Source organism: Trichechus manatus, unplaced genomic scaffold, assembly GCF_000243295.1.
Source record: "Trichechus manatus latirostris isolate Lorelei unplaced genomic scaffold, TriManLat1.0 scaffold00010, whole genome shotgun sequence".
NCBI classification, from domain to species: domain Eukaryota; kingdom Metazoa; phylum Chordata; class Mammalia; order Sirenia; family Trichechidae; genus Trichechus; species Trichechus manatus.
Window position 1 is genome coordinate 23,824,832 of NW_004443946.1, and position 19,759 is coordinate 23,844,590.

Here is a 19,759-nt window from a genome sequence, read left to right on the forward strand (position 1 = left end):
AGGCTTACAGAACAAAATAGTTTCTCATTTAACAGTTACTACAAATGTTGCCCTATGACAATGGTTAACAATCTCACAACACATCAACAATATCCTTGCTCAATCTTGGGTTCTCAAGACTTTTTTTGATGGTGAACTATTAGTATCATTTTCGTATGTAAATGATACCAAGTATATCTGGTTTGTTTTAAAGATCAGCAGTTGTCGTTAAAATAAATCATTGGGTACATTGTTCTTATTTTTGATCTTTATAGAAACATTTAATCTGAATTTTTATAAATTTTGAATCAGCATATCATTTTTGACTCATTAAAAGTACTAGGTAATAGCAAAGTTGAGTTCTGTCCTCTTACTGATTTTAGCAGCTGAAAGAAAAATACTGTTCATTAGAGAACTTTCTAAAAGCAAGTGACATTGTTTTCAGATAGCCCAAGAACCTTGTTTTAAATCTTTTAGTTAACTCGAGACACTTTCATCAATGAAATAATATTAACGTATTGGAAAAAATATTATTGGCAATTAAAAATGACTCTTAGGATATGAATTCAGATTATGTCATTCTTCCATATCTGTTCTGAGATGTTGCATCTTATAAAAGATGTATGTGTGTGCCTGTATGCATACATATCTTAACATTTTAAAAATGGATAATTTAATAGCTCATTTGTTTCTTTTTGGGGGAAGAGCAGCCTAATGATCTTCAGTAACTTCTTCTTATAAGTTATGGGCATAAATGAGAAAAGGTTATGATTATAAACTGAAGTTTCAAAAATTAAAGTTTAAAATGAAATTCATCTAAATTCAAGTAATATCTGAATTTGCAAATTTGGATATGTCCCAGAATTCATAGAAGTTGACTGTTGACTTAAGTACTGGATTTCTTATTTATTTATAAAGACCAAAATCAAACCCATTGCTGTCAAGTCGATTCCAACTCATAGCTACCCTATAGGACAGAGTAGAACTGCCGCATGGGATTTTCAAGGCTGCAGTCTTTATGGAAGCAGACTGCCACATCTTTCTCCCATGGAATTGCTGGTGGGTTCAAACCGTCGATCTTTTGCTTAGCAGCCAAGCGCTTAACCACTGTGCCATCAGGGCTCCTTTATTTATTTATAGTAGAGCTAAATTTAAGTTGTAAGATTTTCCTTTGTCATCACGTTGCCAAAATATTTTATACATTAGGTGACATGTGGTCTTCTTGACTTATATTGCTTTATTAGATGCAGCCACTATGATGTGGTTTGAGAAACTTCATGTGTGGCTTCTTTTTGTGGAGAAGAATATCATCTATCCATTGATTGTTCTCAATGAGCTTAGTAGCAGTGCAGAGACAATTGCTAGTCCAAAAAAACTGGATACAGAGTAAGTACAATAGTCCTCTAATTTAAGTCTGGCTTTTGGGGGATATTATAAGCAACGTCTTAAGTCACTGATCAAGTAACAAATAGTCATTGAGTGTCTATTTGATGCAAGACCTTGTGCAATAAAAGATTGAGGTGAAATTTGTATTTGACTTCCCTTTTCTGAACATCTATTTTTGCTCAGTGTTAACATATTTTATGAGGGAAGGTTAATTTTTAATATTAGATGGCAAGTTTGGGAGATGGTCATTTTTGTGTACCACATATGTGGTCAGTTGCCTACACGGTTATCTTGTGGTCCTACCCACTAGAATAGGTACATGATATTGAGTAAAAATTAATATATTTTTCATGTGCTAAATGCAATTAATATTAAAGTAATAGGAATATTGAGAAACTGGAGAACCACATGTCACAAGTTACAGTATTGTTTCTTATTTTTAAACAGGCTTATTTATGTAAAGAATAAGAATCATAATATATATTATTAAAACCAAACATTATAGTAGTCAAATTCTTTTAGAATCTAATTTGCTTAGCTGTAGAAATCATTTTTAGTTTAAGTTTGATCTATACATTATAAGGTTGGTAATTTAAATGATGATTTTTCTGAAGTTAGTAGATATTCTAAAATTTTCAGTCATTGATGACTTGTGCTTTCCTTATATTATAGATTAGGTGCTTTAATGATCACCATTGCTGGTTTGAAGTTGCTGCGATCCTCTTTTAGCAGCCCTACTTATCAGTATGTCACAGTCATCTTTACCGTTCTCTTTTTCAAATTTGACTATGAAGCTTTTTCAGAGACCATGCTATTAGACCTCTTCTTCATGTCCATACTCTTCAACAAGGTAACTTATCAGTGAAAGGAATTACCCCATCTATAAAAACTATCTGCCTAAGTAATGTACTGTTGAGTGAGGATTATCCTTGCATTTCATTTAATTGATTGTATTTTAAGTAAATAATCTCTCTCTTCAATCAACTCATTATTCAAGAGCGTATTAGTTTCCCGAAACAATGTTAGTCACTATGATCCATAAAAGATCTAGTCCTTGCTATAGCTAGGAAGATAAGATTAACTTATGTAGAAAAATTAGAGAAACACTAATACAAATTTATATTTTTAAATATATAGGCCCTTTCAGAAGGGACTGTAGTTTGGAATAATTTAAGAAATGGAAATAGTAATAATTGAATAGGTCTGTGGGCTGCTTAAGTGTGGATAGATGGAGGAAGGAGAGTCTAGTTGAGGTTAATAACCTGATATCTGAATGAAGATGGTAGATACTGAGGGCCATGAAGCCATGTGGGAGCATTCAGAAATTAGCTTGATGTGACATTTGCAGAATACTCTGAAGTTTACAGGATGCTTCTAAAATTTGTTATTCACCTATAAGGTGGATGCTCTTATTCCTTTCATAAATGAACTGATAAAACCTAGATTTCTGCCTTCCTATTGAAGGGTCTTTTTGCTGAATCACACTACCTTTTCTACATGACATAGATTGTACGATCATGTTTTATAAAGCTTTGTAAATTAAGTAGTGCTTAGATTTCATGTTAACACTGACTACATACAAAGGACTTTGACATATATTATCCCATTTGATAGGTAACAGAGAGCTGAAGCATATGAGCAGCTACAAAACACAATGAAAGCCCAATTTTAGGAAAGTTAGCCTGGTCAGCCACATTTGGGATGAATTGGGGAAGAGAGAACCTAAAGGTATGGAGAAAAGCTTAAGAGGTTTTGACAGCACTTCAGATGTGATGGAGCTCTGACCTAGGATGGGAACAGTAAAAATGGAAAACCATTCATCTGAGCAAGGTTTTAGTGATAGTTAATTTCAGTATTACGATAAATAACTTTTAAAATATTTCAGTATTATAGTTGTACAACCACTAATTTGTATTCACTTTTATCATTTATTCCCTCTTGTAACGAATATGGTAATTGACCAGTGGAGGAAGCCAGAAAGTTAATCAGGCAATTGTTTGTATAAAGAAGTGTGTGGTTTCTTACAAATTTAAATATGTAGATTGAAAATTGTATTGCATCTGATTATACTGATTGGAAAAAAGTGAAAGTTGCACTAAAGTATAAATCAAACAATCCGTGAAATACACCCGCTACACTTAACTGCATTAGAGTAGTGGATTTTCTTAATACTTTCATTTCTTAAACAAATGTGTATTTGAGTGCATACCATGTTCCAGGACTGTTTTAGATGCTTAGGATGAAACACAAAGAACTATGCCCTTAAGGAGTCTGCATTTTATATGGTCACTAAGTAGAACTTAATGATAATAAGCAAGTAATACACAAGGAATCTCTTTAGATGTATTTTTATTCTATTATTGTAAGATACGCTATCAATTTAATAATAACTTTTCAAGAAAAAATTACTCTAAATGTATACAAAAATGTTTTTACTAACCAACTTCTTGTCCATATAATTGTACATAATTTTATTCTTCAGTATTAAAGTCAAAATTTGAACATAATCTGTCTCACATTTAGAACCTGAAAAGTTTTCTGAATCACTGCTTTTAAGCATTTGTAGTCGGAGCATGATGATGTATTTGCTGCTTTCACTTACTGTGGGTCCTGATGATTGAGTCATAGCAAAGAACATTGGAGTTCATCAGCGTTTTCTAATTGGTTCAAGTTGTGATTCTTATTTAAATTGGAGGTTAAACAGGTTCATGTATAAATCAACTAAAAGATGTTAAGAACTGAGGTGTTTGGTGCCTAAATCATGGCACCTGAATTGGCCGGAACCTCTTGGTTTTAAGATTCTGTGATCTGTTTAGAGAGAGAGAACCTTGCATTGCCCAACATGTTAGAGGCAATCTTGGGCAAATACAATAGCTGCTTCAGGATTAAAGATATGTTCAACAGCAATAAGAGATCCAAATGTAGATATAATAGAAATGTATATTGTGCTACCATTGGCAGTAACAACTGAGGTGTATAAGTAGATGTCTGATATGCAGAATTCATTTCCCACATGAACAGGAAGTGACAGCTGTATTACAGGTTTGTCCCCTGCCTGGCTTTCAAATTCTATTTCCAGAACACTAAAATCTGCTGGGGGAATGGGCCTTAGAATACACACACACGCAACACACACACACACACACACACATATTTCTTTATTTTGCTGGTATTAGTAGTACGGCCAATAGAGGGCGTAGAATTTTTTAAGCAGATGAAACACAAATTCATAAACCAGCTTGCTATCTTTACTAAAAACGAAACAACAGCAACATAAAAAACAGGGCAGTATTTTGTCAGTTGATATCTTTTCCTATCAGACAGATATAAAATAATCCCAATGTCACTTCTCTATTAGGGAGAAAATACATTTCAGAGTTCTTTCATTTTTTAATTCATATATCTGTTAACTTTTTTGCTAATTGTTTTCTTTTCCTCCTTCAGCTTTGGGAACTCCTTTATAAATTGCAGTTTGTGTATACCTATATTGCCCCGTGGCAAATTACATGGGGTTCTGCTTTTCATGCTTTCGCTCAGCCCTTCGCAGTGCCTCGTATCCTTCTAATTACAGTTTTATAAGAATGGGCAGTCATATCCTTCATGAGAATGTTGGTTTGTAGGGATAACCTTTCACAGGCATAGAATATAGTTAATGTGTGGTAAATTATAGTTAGTGTATAATAACCAAAACCCATTGCCGTCGAGTCAATTCTGACTCATAGCAACCCTATAGGCCAGAGTAGAACTGCCCCACGGAGTTTCCAGGGAGTGCCTGGTGGATTCGAACTGCCAACCTTTTGGTTAGCAGATGTCGCTCTTAACTACTATGCCACCAGGGTTTCCTAGTGTATGATAGATTTATCAGAAATTCACAATTCTTTGAGTTCACACCTATATTGATTTTGATTATTTAATTTATATGAAAATCTGTGATCCACAGATATCTGAATATGGGAAAAGTATTAAAGTTGTAATGCTGATTTAAAATTTTGTTTGTATATGTGAATATTAAAATTCAGGAATTTTCAGTACATGCATAATATTTTTAAAATATTTTAAAATAAATGAAGGTATGAAACATTTTTCATAATCATGTGATTGTAATTAATCCAAAATTTTCTATGCTCATCATTTCTTAAGAGTACTTTCTAAGTAAAAGTAAAGATTAGTGGTCTCATAGATGTTGAAATGCAGATTTTTGTGTTATCTGTAAATTTTAGTTTTAGTTTCCAGGAAGATTAAACCTAAGCGTTTCTATCCAAGATTGATAAATGGACTTTTACCAAATGCGTATTAGCAAGTTGAGTCCCTTCGAAGCATCATGCCAGCTTGTAGTTTCTGTCTGTATCTTTCTACTTGTCCCCCCCTTAGTTGTCTAGTGACACAGTCTCTTCTGTAATCCTCTCATGAATCTCATTTTTCTAATTACTGTAATCTAAATGTGTTTGTTGTGAGATATATTTTTTATTTTGTGCTAAGGTGAATGTTAAGTTCCTTAACCAGTTTCCCCATAGACTCAGCCATGTTGTTTGTTCAGGCTGCTGTTTCAGCTTTCTTTTCTACTCCACTAAACCCCTTTCTGGGAAGTGCCATATTCATCACTTCCTATGTTCGACCTGTGAAATTCTGGGAGAGAGACTACAAGTGAGTAAAATAAAATACTTGATAGCCAATTTTTATCATTTTTGCTAGGAAAAACTAAGGTAGACTTATTTTTAAAAGTTGTTCGTGGTTCATAATTTGGCGTGTTGAAATACTTATTTTTGCTAAAAATTTATAAGCTTTTAAAATGTGAAAATTATAGCAAAAGTAGAAAAGTCAGAGGAAAATTACTCTTGTTTTCTATATTTTTTCTGCTTATAAGATTTTGAAAACATAGTTGTAATTTAATGTACTCATTTTATATATTTTTTCCTTTTAAGAATATTTCTTGGAATTATTCCACAATAATAACACACTTAGACTTTATATATTATAATGTTACACTATTTTATTAGTTATAATAAGTTATAGTTATTTCTGATTTTTCATGAGTATAACTTTCTGGTGATCATCTTTGTACATAAAGTATTTTCTCCATTTAGGCTTCGTTCCTTAGGCTAGTTATTAATCTAATGCCCAGTAACGATCTTTGTGTGTAATCTCTTCAAACTTCACTTTATTTATTTGAGGAAGAGTTCCTAGAAGAGAAATTACTGAATCAGTAAACATAAACATTTTAAAGGTCTTTGATTAATTTCCAAAAAGCTAGTAATTTATAATTTTACTGGCCATGTCCGTGACTGTCTTTCTCTCTGCATTTTCACACATTGGCAAATTCAATAGGTGGAAATTGTCATCTCACCTTTTAAACAGTGAATTAGTTTGTGGGTGTGAAACTTTTACTCTGGTCCTTTATTTAAAATCACACTTTATCTGAAATAGTATTTCCTGTTTTAGTGAACTTCAGTGCTCACCAGATAGATTTCAATCCTGTTCTTTTCTCCTGAGCCAGTTTTTAGCCCCAGATAATGTTTTACAGCAGCAGTTCTTAAACTTTTTGATCTCAGAGCCCCTCTACACTCTTAAAAATTATTGAGAACTCTGAGGCGTTATTGTTTATGTGGGTTTTATTTATCGATATTTACTTTATTAGAAATCAAAATTCAGAAAAATTTTCATGCTTATTAATTAATTTAAAAATAATAAACCCACTACATGTTAACATAAATAACTTTTTTTTAAAAAATGCGAATAGCTATATTTACCCTCTCCCCAAAAAAATTAGTGAGAAGAGTGGCATTGTTTTATGTTTTTACAAATGTCTTTAATGTGTGGATTAGTAAAAGACAGCTGGATTCTTATATCTGCTTCTTCATTCAATCTGTTGCAATATGTCATTTTGATTGAAGTATATTAAGAAAATTTGGCCTCACACAGATATGTAATTGGAAAATAAAAGTATTTTCAGGTAATTGTGGATATTATTTTTTGATACTTCACTAAAACTTGAGAAATGGTAATTTCTTAATGGTTAGTTGTGATGTGGAATCTAAAACCATATCCACGAACATTTAGAACTGAGTTACATCAAAATCCACTGATCTTTCTGGATCTTTTATCCATGCATAGTTTTGTGGCATCATTTATGGTCATTTGGAAAATATTGGTTCACTGAGTAATGTAGATCTTCCAAATGTTGACATATTTCGTTATATAATATTTTTAAAAATGTGTTCATTAATTTCACCACCAACTCAAAAAAAATCTTTAAGTGTAAGGAAGCTTTCAAGCTCATGGTAGTGAATATACATTTTCCAAAATTCTGATTTTTGCTTGAAATCTTGAATTTTATCATTGACAACAGATATTGTTAGCTGTTTTCCTTGAAATGACAGGCTAACTTTCTTCATTTTCAAGAAATGTCTGTTAAATACCCAAGCCTGAATAATCTTAGTTTAGCCAATGTGTATTTTCTCATTTTGCCACAAAGAATATTAAAAAGGCCTGTCCAGAATGGTAAGAGATTTAATAAAATTAGTAATTTTTACTGTGTCATTATTGGTGACCCTGCCTTAATTCATGCTAAGGTACCAGCAGTTATACCATTGTTTTTATACCATCACTGCAACTGTCAATACAGTGAAAAAAAAAGGTCATATATTGGTCAGTATTGTTAGGAGAATAGTTTGGATCTCAAAAAGTCCCTCAAAGGGTCTTGAACCCCTTACCCTGGGTTCTGTGGACCACATTTCATGAACCACTTTTCTAAAGAATATTCTACCACCAGACATTGGTAGATGTACCTTCCCCTGGCAAAGAACGTTTCATGCACTGTAAATTTTTAAGAACAGCGTACATAGTATAAGTTTTTTCATCCTGGTAAGTCCCCCCCCCCCCCCCCATACACTTATTAATATCTTCCTACACATTGTTCAGGGAAACATCAGTTTGGAAAAAACTGCATGTATGTGTAGGGAGGGAGGAAGTGGGAGAGTCAAAAAGACTTTACCGTTAAAATTGTGCTACCAAGAAGTTTTATCATTATGTAACATGGATTTTACCAGAGATTTTCATAAAGTGGTAATATTTATTTCGTTTATATTCTATATTTTTCTCCCTCATCCTTAATTGTGAAACCTTTTTGAAGTGTAAAAAAGTTATTGAATATGTTTTCTTTTGTCATCTTCAGCACAAAACGAGTGGATCATTCAAATACCAGATTGGCTTCTCAGCTTGATAGAAATCCAGGTAATAGCTCTATTTGTGAGTAAAGAGGCAAGTATAAGGAATGTAATATATATATTTCACACCAAGGTTTTTGGGAATCCTCTGTGGGTTCCAAATGAAAAATAAATCTTTTTTTTTAGACTATTCTTCACTTTAGCAAAGTATGTATGAATGAGAGTATGTACAAATTTAAATGCCCATCTTTCATAAAATACATCATAAGAATGCTGATAGTAATGAAATGCCATTTAAAATCTCTTCTTGCATAGGTTAAAAAGTAGAACACAGTTAAAATAAAACTGGTCAGGTGTATTGAAGGGTCTGCAATCAGATTGATGCATGTTTTATTAATATGTTTGCCTCCTTCTCCCCTAAATGTTTGGGTAAATATAAGTTTCCTTTAGTTTATTGTATGTAGAGATGTCATCTAGGGGACACCAGTTGGACAATTATCCAATTTAGGATTTCAGTGGATGACATCTTGGTGGTGTTAAACCATTACCTAATGCTTGGTTCTTAGTTTTGTCGTTTGGGAAACATCGTTCTGTGAGCCCACCCAATAGTAATCTGACACAGAGACAGTGAATCTCACTGCCCCAATCATAAGAGATTCATGTATCAACCAGAATTTCAATGTATTAATTTACTAAAAGAAATATTAACTCCCAAATAGGCTGGAATATTTGTGTCTATTTGACTTGCAAATTTTCTCAAGTGCTCTGCCTACCTGAAATTTAATTATAATAATCAGAATGATTCATAATTATAAAATGGGGAAAAGAACTAGTTATTAATGACTATTATTAGTTATTTGATATTTATGACTATCATGATCATGTTCTAGTAGATAAAAGAACCATCTTAGCTCCAGTAGGTGCTTGCAAGGGGGTTAGAATACTCATGATGCTGATAGTGCCATCCTGCATAACAAAAAGACCATGTCCTGAATTAACATGCACTTTTGTAATGCGCAGACAAAGAATTAGATACAAACATCTTATTGACACTAGAGTCTGGTATTCCCCTTTTATTGTCTTATTCTTTTAGTTAGACTTCCTCCAGAGTTGACAGAGAGAGAAAGCCTTCCCCTAGAGCTGGCACCTTGAATTTGGACCTCCAGCTTCCTAAACTCTGAGAAAATAAATTTCTGTTTGTTAAAGCCACCCACTTGCGGTATTTCTGTTATAGCAACACTGTATAACTAAGATAGAGTAGGGTGCTGCCCTAACAGATACCTAAAACGTGGATGTGGTTTTAGAATTGGGTAATGAGTAGAGGCTGGAAGAGTTTTAAGATGCCCGGTAGTAAAAGCCTAGATTGCCTTGAAGAGACTGTTGATAGAATTATGGACATCAAAGGCAATTCTGGTCAGAGCTCAGAAGGAGGTGAGGAGAGCTATAGAGAAAGTTTCTGTCATCTCAGGAGAATATATATGGTGCCAGCAACAAAATCCATGGGTGACCCTGCTGGTTTCTGAGTACTGGTGGCATAGCTTCCAGCATCACAGCAACACACAAGCCCCCGCAGTACAACAAACTTACAGACATGAGGGGGGACATGGTAGACAGGTTTCAGCTGAGCTTCCAGACTAAGACAAACTAGGAAGAAGGACCCAACAGTCTACTTCTGAAAAAAAAAAAAAATGGCCAGTGAAAACCTTATGAATAGCAGCAGAACACTGTCTGATACAGTCCCAGAAGAAGAACCCCCAAGGTTGGAAGGCACTCCGAAGATGACTGGGGAAGAGCTGCCTCCTCAAAGTAGAGTCGACCTTAATGGCATGGATGGAGTCAAGCTTTTAGGACCTTCTTTTGCTGATGTGGCACAACTCAAAATGAGAAGAAACAGCTTCATGTTTCCATTAATAATTGGAATGTGGAATGTATGAAGTATGAATCTAGAAAAATTGGAAATCGTCAAAAATGAAATGGAACACATAAAGATCGATATCCTAGGCATTAGTGAGCTGAAATGGGCTGGTATTGGCCATTTTGAATCAGACAATCATATGGTCTACTATGCCAGGAATGACAACTTGAAGAGCAATGGCACTGCATTCATCATCAAAAAGAACATTTCAAGATCTATCCTGAAGTACAACACTGTAAGTGATAGGATAATATCCATATGTCTATAAGGAAGACCAGTTAATACGACTATTATTAAAATTTACACACCAATCACTAAGGCCAAAGATGAAGAAATTGAAGATTTTTACTAGCTTCCACAGTGTGAAATTGATCAAACATGCAGTCAGGATGCATTGATAATTACTGGTGATTAGAATGTGAAAGTTGGAAACAAAGAAGAAAGATCGATAGTTGGAAAATACGGCCTTGGTAATAGAAACAATACCGGAGATCACATGATAGAATTTTGCAAGACCAATGACGTCTTCATTGCAAATACCTTTTTTCAACAATGTAAACAGCGACTATACACATGGACCTCACCAGATAGAATACACAGGAATCAGATCGACTACATCTATGGAAAGAGACGATGGAAAAGCTGAATATCATCAGTCAGAACAAGGCCAGGGGCCGACTGTGGAACAGACCATCAATTGCTCATATGCAAGTTCAGGTAAAAACTTAAGAAAATTCGAACAAGTCCAAGAGAGATTGAGTATATCCCACCTGAATTTAGAGACCATCTCAAGAATAGATTTGACACGTTGAACGCTAATGACCGAAGACCGGATGAGTAGTGGAATGACGTCAAGGACATCATACGTGAAGAAAAGGAGAGGTCATTAAAAAGACAGGAAAGAAAGAAAAGACCAAAGTGGATGTCAGAAGAGACTCTGAAACTTGCTCTTGAATGTCAAGTAGCTAAAGCAAAAGGAAGAAATGATGAAGCAAAAGAACTGAACAGAAGATTTCAAACGGCGGCTCAAGAACACAAAGTATTATAATGAAATGTGCAAAGAGCTGGCGGTAGAAAACCAAAAGGGAAGAACACGCTCGGCATTTCTCAAGCTGAAAGAACTGAAGAAAAAATTCAAGCCTCAAGTTGCAATAGTAAAGAATTCTGTGGGGAAAATATTAAACAATGCAGGAAGCATCAAAAGAAGATGGAAGGAATACAGAGTCATTATACCAAAAAGAATTGGCCAGCATTCAACCATTTCAAGAGGTAGCATATGATCAGGAACCAATGGTACTGAAGGAAGACATCCAAGCTGCACTGAAGGCATTGGTGAAAAACAAGGTCCAGGAATTGATGGAATATCAATTGAGATGTTTCAAAAAATGAATGCAGCACTGGAAGTGCTCATTCGTCTGTGCCAGGAAATTTGGAAGACAGCTACCTGGCCAACCAACTGGAAGAGATCCGTATTTATGCCTATTCCCAAGAAAGGTTATACAGCCGAATGCAGAAATTATTGAACAATATCATTAATATCACACGCAAGTAAAATTTTGCTGAAGATCATTCAAAAGTGGCTACAGCAGCATATCGACAGGGAATTACCAGAAATTCAGGCCAGATTCAGAAGAGAACGTGGAACCAGGGATATCATTACTGACGTCAGATAGATCCTGGCTGAAAGCAGAGAATACCAGAAAGATGTTTACCTATGTTTTATTGACTGTGCAAAGGTATTCAACTCTGTGGATCATAACAAATTATGGATAACATTGCAAAGAATGGGAATTCCAGAATACTTAATTGTGCTCGTGAGGAACCTGTGCATAGACCAAGAGGCAGTTGTTCAAACAGAACAAGGGGATACTGCATAGTTTAAAGTCAGGAAAAGTGTGCATTAGGGTTAGATCCTTTCACTATACCTATTCAATCTGTATACTGAGCAAATAATCTGAGAAGCTGAACTGTATGAAGAACGGGGAATCAGAATTGGAGGAAGACTCATTAACAACCTGTGTTATGCAGATGACACATCCTTGCTTGCTGAAAGTGAAGAGGACTTAAAGCATTTACTGATGAAGATCAAAGACCACAGCCTTCAGTACAGATTATACCTCAACAAAAAGAAAACAAAAATCCTCACAACTGGACCAATAAGCAACATCATGATAAACAGAAAAGATTGAAGTTGTCAAGGATTTCATTTTACTGGGATCCACAATTAACACCCATGGAAGCAGCAGTCAAGAAATCAAAAGATGCATTGCATTGGCAGATCTGCTGCAAAAGACCTCTTTAAAGTGTTGAAAAGCAAATATGTCAACTTGGAGACTGGGGTGCTCCTGATTCAAGCCATGGTATTTTCAGTCACATCATATGCATGCAAAAGCTGGACAATGAATAAGGAAGAACCAAAGAAGGATTGATGCCTTTGAATTATGGTGTCGGTGAAGAGCATTGAATATACCACGGACTGCCAAAAGAATGAACAAATCTGTTTTGGAAGAAGTACAACCAAAATACTCCTTAGAAGCAAGGATGGCAAGACTACATCTTAACATTCTTTGGACATGTTATCAAGAGGGATCAGTCCCTGGAGAAGGACATCATGCTTGGTAAAGTAGAGGGTCAGCGCAAAAGAAAAAGACCCTCTAGGAGATGGATTGACACAGTGGCTGCAGCAGTGGGTTCAAGTATAACGACAATTGTGAGCATGTTGCAGGACAGGGCAGTGTTTCATTCTCTAGTACATAGCATCATTATGAGTCAGAAGCGACTTGACAGCACCTAACAACAACAACAGCAACGAAATGTTTCTAGAAATGTGAACATTAAATGTGCTTTTGGTGAGGCTTTAAAAGAAAATGATGAACATGTGATTGAACAATGGAGGAAGGGTGATGCTTTTTATGCAGTAGCTAAGAACTTGTCCAAATTATGTTCAAATATTTGGTGGAAGGTAGAATATATAAGTGATGAACTTGGATATCTGGCTGATGAGATTTCTAAGCAAGATAATAAAGGGGCTGCTTGGTTTCTCCTTGTCATTTATGGTAAAATGCAAGAAGAAAGTGATAGATTTAAAAATGAACTGTGCAAAATGAAAACAGAACTTAAAGATTAGGAAAATTCTTTTGTACAAATTAAAGACACGTGTCCTAGAATGTTCACCAATGCCTTGGCTACACAATCTTTTGTTGAAGAGATTAAGCCTGTGTCTTGGATTGAATTATGTCCCCCCAAAAATATGTCTTATCAGTTTGGCTGGGCCATGATTCACAGTATTGTGTGATTTTCCTATATGTTGTAAATCCTGGCTCTGTGATATTAATGAAGGAGGATGGACGCAATCTACAATATTGGATTGTGTCTTGAGGCAGTCTCTTGAGATATAAAAGAGAGAAGCAAGCAGAGAGATAGTGGGACCTCATACCACCAAGAAAGCAGCACTGGGAGCAGAGCGCGTTGTTTGGACCCAGGGTCCCTACACTGAGAAGCTCCTAGACCAGGGGAAGATTGATGACAAGGACCTTCTCCCAGAGCCGACAGAGTGAGAAAGCCTTCCCCTGGAGCTGATGCCCTGAATTTGGACTTTTAACCTACTTTACTGTGAAGGAATAAATCTGTCTTTGCTAAAGCCCTCCACTTGTGGTATTTCTGTTATAACAGCACTAGATAACTAAGACAGCCTGTGACTGGTGGATCTGACCAACTACCACAGCAGAAAACCCATCAGCTTAGACTGAAGGGGACAGAAAAAGAACGAAAGATCGCTATCTGCCTCTTGAAATTCTACAGGCAGGAAACAGGCCAAAGGAGTTACATCTTTTGTCCCCCAGAAAAGAAAAGGACCATCCCTGGAGTAGTTCAGAGATCAGCAGAACTGTTGGAAGGAGCACAGGAAGCAGGGCCTTCTCAGTTTCAAAGGATGGGGCTGTGGTCTCCTGACTCTCAAAAGGTGGGGCCACAGCCTCCTAGGTTTCAAAGAGTTGGATCTTTGCAAACTCAGTTCCGGAGTGTGGGGCTGCCGTTAAAGTGTGCCTGGGGGATGGTTCCGCTGCCCAGAGCTGATGGAGTAGAGCTGCCATGCCCGAGGGACAGAAGAACGGAGTCTGCTGCGGCCAAGGGAGCAGGGTTGCCACTCAGATGAACTAGGAGAATGGAGCCACCTAAAGTGGAAGGGAGCAGAGTTGCCATCCCAGTGGGCCTGGAAGTCAGATCTGAAGCCTAGAGTTGAGGGGTCTCCACCCAGAATCCAGAGGACGTGGACAACACTCAGAGTCTGGAGGGCAGGGCCGTTGCCTAAATGGTCTCAGAGAATAGAGGGTTATTTTCAAGCCTTGAGAGCTAATCTGAATTGTTCTGCTGAGTTTTGGACTTGCTTGGTGCCCGTTATCCCTTCTTTCCCTCCAAATTCTCCCGTTTGTAATGGAAATGTCTACCTTGTGCCTGTTCCACCATTGTACTTTGGAAGTAGATAACTTGTAATCTAGATTTCACAGATTCGTAGATGAAGAAGATTTTGCCCCAGGATGGAATGTGCCTAAAGTGTCACCCGTATTTGATAGATGATTCAGATGATGAGATTTTGGACTTGGAGCTGATTTAAGACTTTTGGGATCATGTTGTGGGGTGAATGTGTTTTACATGTGGCAAGGACGTGAATTTTTGGGGCCAAGTGTGGAATGTTATGGACTGAATTGTGTCCCCAAAAATATGTGTTATAAATCCTAGCCTCTATGCCTGTGGTTATAATCCCATTTGGGAATGAGTTGTCTTTGTTATGTTAATGAAACAGGATTACTGTAGGATGTGTCTTGAGTCAGTCTCATTTGAGGTATATAAGAGATTAAACAAGCAAGCGAGTAAGCAGAGTTGGGGTAAGATAGATGCCAAGACACGTCAGGATCTCCAAGGAACCAGGAAGCAAAAGCTAAAGAGACAAGGACCTTTCTCCAGAGCCGAGAGAGAGAGAAAGCCTTCCTGTAGAGCCGGCACCCTGAATTTGGACTTCTAGCCTCCTAAACTGTGAGAAATAAATTTGTTTGTTAAAGCCACCCACTTGCAGTATTTCTGTTATAGCAGCACTAGATAATTAAGACAGAGATGGAAAAGACCTTAACTCTCATCTAATCCAGTTCCCACATTTTGTGGATGGCAACTGGAGATTCAGAGGGGTTGATGTGTAGCTCTTGAGTTTTGAAACTTTTTCCATTATCCCATGGTTCATTTTTATATAGAAGTTGTGAGAGTGTGAATATTATTTTTCTTGTCAAAAAAATATTGATACAGTCCTAACTGAAAGTTAGTTTTAAGATTTCTAACAATCTTGTTTGTCAATATAAAGAAGATTTAAAGTAAAATTTAACATTTTTTAAAATCCCTCCTTATAGGATCAGATGACAACAATCTGAATTCCATCTTTTATGAACATTTAACCAGATCCCTGCAACACAGTCTGTGTGGTGATTTGCTGCTAGGACGGTGGGGAAACTACAGTACTGGAGACTGTTTCATTCTGGCCTCTGACTACCTCAATGCATTAGTACACCTTATCGAGATAGGCAATGGTCTAGTCACCTTCCAGCTGCGGGGACTTGAATTCAGAGGTAAGACGTTCATTCACCTCATGGTTTATTTCTAAAGCATATTCCTGTGACATCTAAGCTTTATATGTTTGTATCTCAGATCAAAAGTTGTCATAAAATTAGATCCTTAGCCTTTGGAATTGTGAAATGAGAAAAGTTGTTAAAGAATAATAGATTTTTACCCCCAATTTCATATTCAGAAAAGAAACGTTTTTGCAGTGTGCTTATTATATGTGAGGAGCCCTGGTGGCACAGAGGTTAAGAGCTTGGCTAAGGCAGTGTTCTTAGTATGTAATTGACTTGTTTTCCTAGTTTCCCAGTGGTGTATTTCTGTTGTTCTGTGCTTGCTGTTTTATCAGACCTTTTTGTAACCAGCTACATGTATTTGTTAGATGGCTGGCAACTTAGAGTGCTGTGTTTTTGTGTGAGGCAGAGTGGTTAACCAAGTTACTTTTGTATAGATGCCACACCTTTGTCCTCAACAAGTTTCTTTATTGAGTTGAAATTCACATGACATAAAATTAACCACTTTAAAGTAATATTTAGTGTATTCGCAATGTTGTGTAACCACCACCTTTCTCTAGTTCCAAAACATTTCATCACCCCAAAATAAAACCCCATACCCATTAAGCAGTTACTTTCAGTTCCTCTTTTCCCCAGCCCTTAGTAGTTTTCTGTTCTGACAAATAAAGCTGTTTCTACACAGAAAACAGTGAATTTAGAGATACATCAACTTGATGTTATCAGCTACTGTAGGTTGACTATTTTTGTAAGCACAGATAGAAACTTTTAGGAGCTCAGAAAAGTCCTGTTAATATGTGTTTCCATCCTAGGGAATGTTTAGACTTAACGGTTTTTAGAGAGAGCATCCAAGATGTGTTTTGATCTATTCTAAGAAGTGTCATGAATGTTTTTAGTCTGGAATACGAAACAGAAAAGCATTTGAATAGAAAGAGGATCAAGCCAGACCTTTACTCTATAGATTTATTTTCACCCTGGTCTTGAATCAGAAGACTTGCCCCTTTGTTGTGGAATATATATGCTAATGGAGCAAGTACTTCTCTAGACTACCACCCCTTTGTCAGTTTGTCCTATTGAGGTGGCTTACCTGTTGTTATGAATCTGGAAGCTACACCACCAGTATTTCAAATACCAGCAGGGTCACCTATGGTAGACAGGTTTCAGTGGCGCTTCCAGACTAAGACCGACTAGGAAGAAAGGCCTGAAAATCTACCTCCAAAAATCAGCCAATGAAAATCTTACAGATTCAACAATAACAACAAAAAAATAAAGTGAATAAAAACAAACCTTAAGGATCACAACAGAACATTGTTTGACTCACTTGCTTTGGACACATTATCAGGAAGAATCAATTACTGGAGGAGGACATCATTTTTGGTGAAATAGAGGGTCAGCAAGGGTAAGGGAGACGCTCAGTGAGATGGATTGGCGCAGCAGCTGAAACAGTGGACTCAAACATGCTGGTGATCGCATAGGATTGGGCAGCATTTCATTCTGTTGTACATAAGGTCGCTATGAGTTGGAGTCATCTCAACCCCAGCTATCTGTCTGCTTCTCTGGAAGTTACTCTATTCACTGGAAATAAGGCTTTGCCTACGCAACACTCGAATTAATGCAATAAATGTTGATATTTGTTACTCGTTTATAATCTCTTTGTAATCCTTTCTCTCTCTCTCTGTCTTTGCCTCTTTCTCTTCCCTTCACCCCTCAAAAATGTCCTATTCTTGTTTTGTGGATTTTTGTTTCTGGCTCTCCATCAAGAACCTAGGACCTTAAGTCCATCTCTTCTAGAGTTTTAACCTAATCCAACAAGATTTATCCCAAGAGTCAATACACCTTTACCACCATACCTACCACTGCTATGTCTTTATAATTTTCATTTTATTTTCTTTCAGTTTAGTTTTTCTTCAGTCTTTAAGGACTAAAATCCTTCCATGGGCTTTGGTGGAGGTCATGGAGGAGCACCTGCAGGTCTAAATTGGGGTAGGGGTGTTCAGTCGTTCTGGGCTTCACAAGAATGGTTCCTGACCACCTTGCTGTGAATGTGAATGGTGCAACTCATGCAATAGTGTAGTTGCACATATAGCTTAAGAATAACATAGGTACTGAAGACACTTGCTTCAGAAATGTCCCTGATGACTGTGGCCTCTACTATATTTCCAGTGATGAACTTCTTAATAGACTTGTCCCTGGACATGCAGAGTGGATGCAGTTCGTGCATCCTAGCTGCACGTGGCCATAGCCCTTTTTGGCACAACCATTGTTCCTTCTTTTCTTTGTCTTCTTGGAAGCGAGGACCTAAGAGCTCACCTTTGCTTTTTAATTTTAATTTAATTTTTGTACAAATATGTGTGGGGAGGTTCTTTTATCTAGCATTTCCACAGCTGTGAAATTGAAGGGGATCTTCCCTATCAATCTGCTCATTTTACCATAATGATTAGAAATTTCTTCATATCAGAAATTGATCCAAATTCTCATTTTCCCAACTTTTGTGCTGTGATACTGAATAGATAAATTTTTGGATAAATCTCTTGCTATCCAAACTGTCATATTTGCCAGTCAAAACTCAAATCATAACAAGGAATATCTGTAATTCTTCTCTCAGTCATAGTGATTTTTTTTAAATGCCGTTTTGATTATGTCACTCTCATGCTTAAAATTTTTCAATGGCTTCCTATGCATATAAAATACCATTCAGACTTTTAACATGGCCTACAACACTGCAGGGGGCAGTGGTAGTTCAGTGGTAGACTTCTCGTCTTCCATGCAGGAGATCCAAGTTCTATTCCTGGCCAGTGCACCTCGTGTGCAGCCATCATCACCTGTCTGCCAGTGGAGTCTTGCATGTTGCTGTGATGCTGAGCAGGTTTCAGCAGAGCTTCCAGACTAGGATGGACTAGAAAGAATAGGCCTGATGATCTACTTCTGAAAACTCTATGGATCACAATAGTCTAATCCGAAACCAGTCAGTCTCTGTTACATATTCTTGTTTTGTTTTTTTTTTTTTTTTTTTACAATCCTTTAAAAATACAAAAATCATTATTAGCTTGCCAAACAAAAAAAGACCTGCTGGGCCTGGGTTTAGCTCAGGGCTGTAGTTCACCAACCCTTACTGTAAACTCTAAGGAGCCTTTGTAGCACAATGGTTAAGTGTGCAGCTGCTAACTGAAAGGTTGGCAGTTCAAACCTACCCACCACTCTGCAGGAGAAAAGACCTGGCGATCTCCTCCCATAAAGATTACAGCCTAGGAAACCCCATGGGCAGTTCTGCTCTGTCATATAGGGTCTCTATGAGTCGTAATCAACTTGACAGCACATAGCAACAGCAATTTGGACTATTAACTCCTCAAGAACAGGAATTACATGTGCTTCATTCACATTTATTCAGGTGTCCAGCACCTATCCCAGTCATTAGTATATAATACATAGTTAATGTTGTAGAATGATTAAACAATGTAATCATTTCTCCTTTCTACCAGAATTCTCATGAGATACGATTATATTTTTTCCTCAAATGTGGATATGATATTTTTAATTGTATTTTCTTCACAGTATTACCCCATGTTCCATCCATATCCCACACTTCAAACTATTAATTGTCAAGATTTTGCCAGGCATAGATGTTTGGATCTGCTGAACATTTTGATGTGTTTTCTAGGACATACTCCATTAAGCCATTAAACCAGTTTAGCTCCTTTGATTTA

The 19,759-nt window shown here is 36.6% G+C and overlaps 1 protein-coding gene and 1 pseudogene across 4 annotated transcripts in view; one reads left to right on the forward strand and one right to left on the reverse strand.

Moving 5' to 3' along the window:
• Positions 1-19,759, forward strand: part of PCNX1 (pecanex 1) — a 190,227-nt gene that overhangs the window by 143,707 nt on the left and 26,761 nt on the right. For all 4 annotated transcript variants that reach the window (XM_004371001.2, XM_012560045.1, XM_023726337.1 and 1 more), the window contains 6 exons: positions 1,224-1,365; positions 2,038-2,215; positions 4,810-4,918; positions 5,880-6,009; positions 8,537-8,595; positions 15,840-16,055. In XM_004371001.2, coding sequence (XP_004371058.1) covers positions 1,224-1,365; positions 2,038-2,215; positions 4,810-4,918; positions 5,880-6,009; positions 8,537-8,595; positions 15,840-16,055 — 834 coding nt within the window. The remainder of the gene's footprint in view (positions 1-1,223; positions 1,366-2,037; positions 2,216-4,809; positions 4,919-5,879; positions 6,010-8,536; positions 8,596-15,839; positions 16,056-19,759) is intronic.
• On the reverse strand, positions 17,492-19,673 carry LOC105757027 (40S ribosomal protein S26-like; annotated as a pseudogene).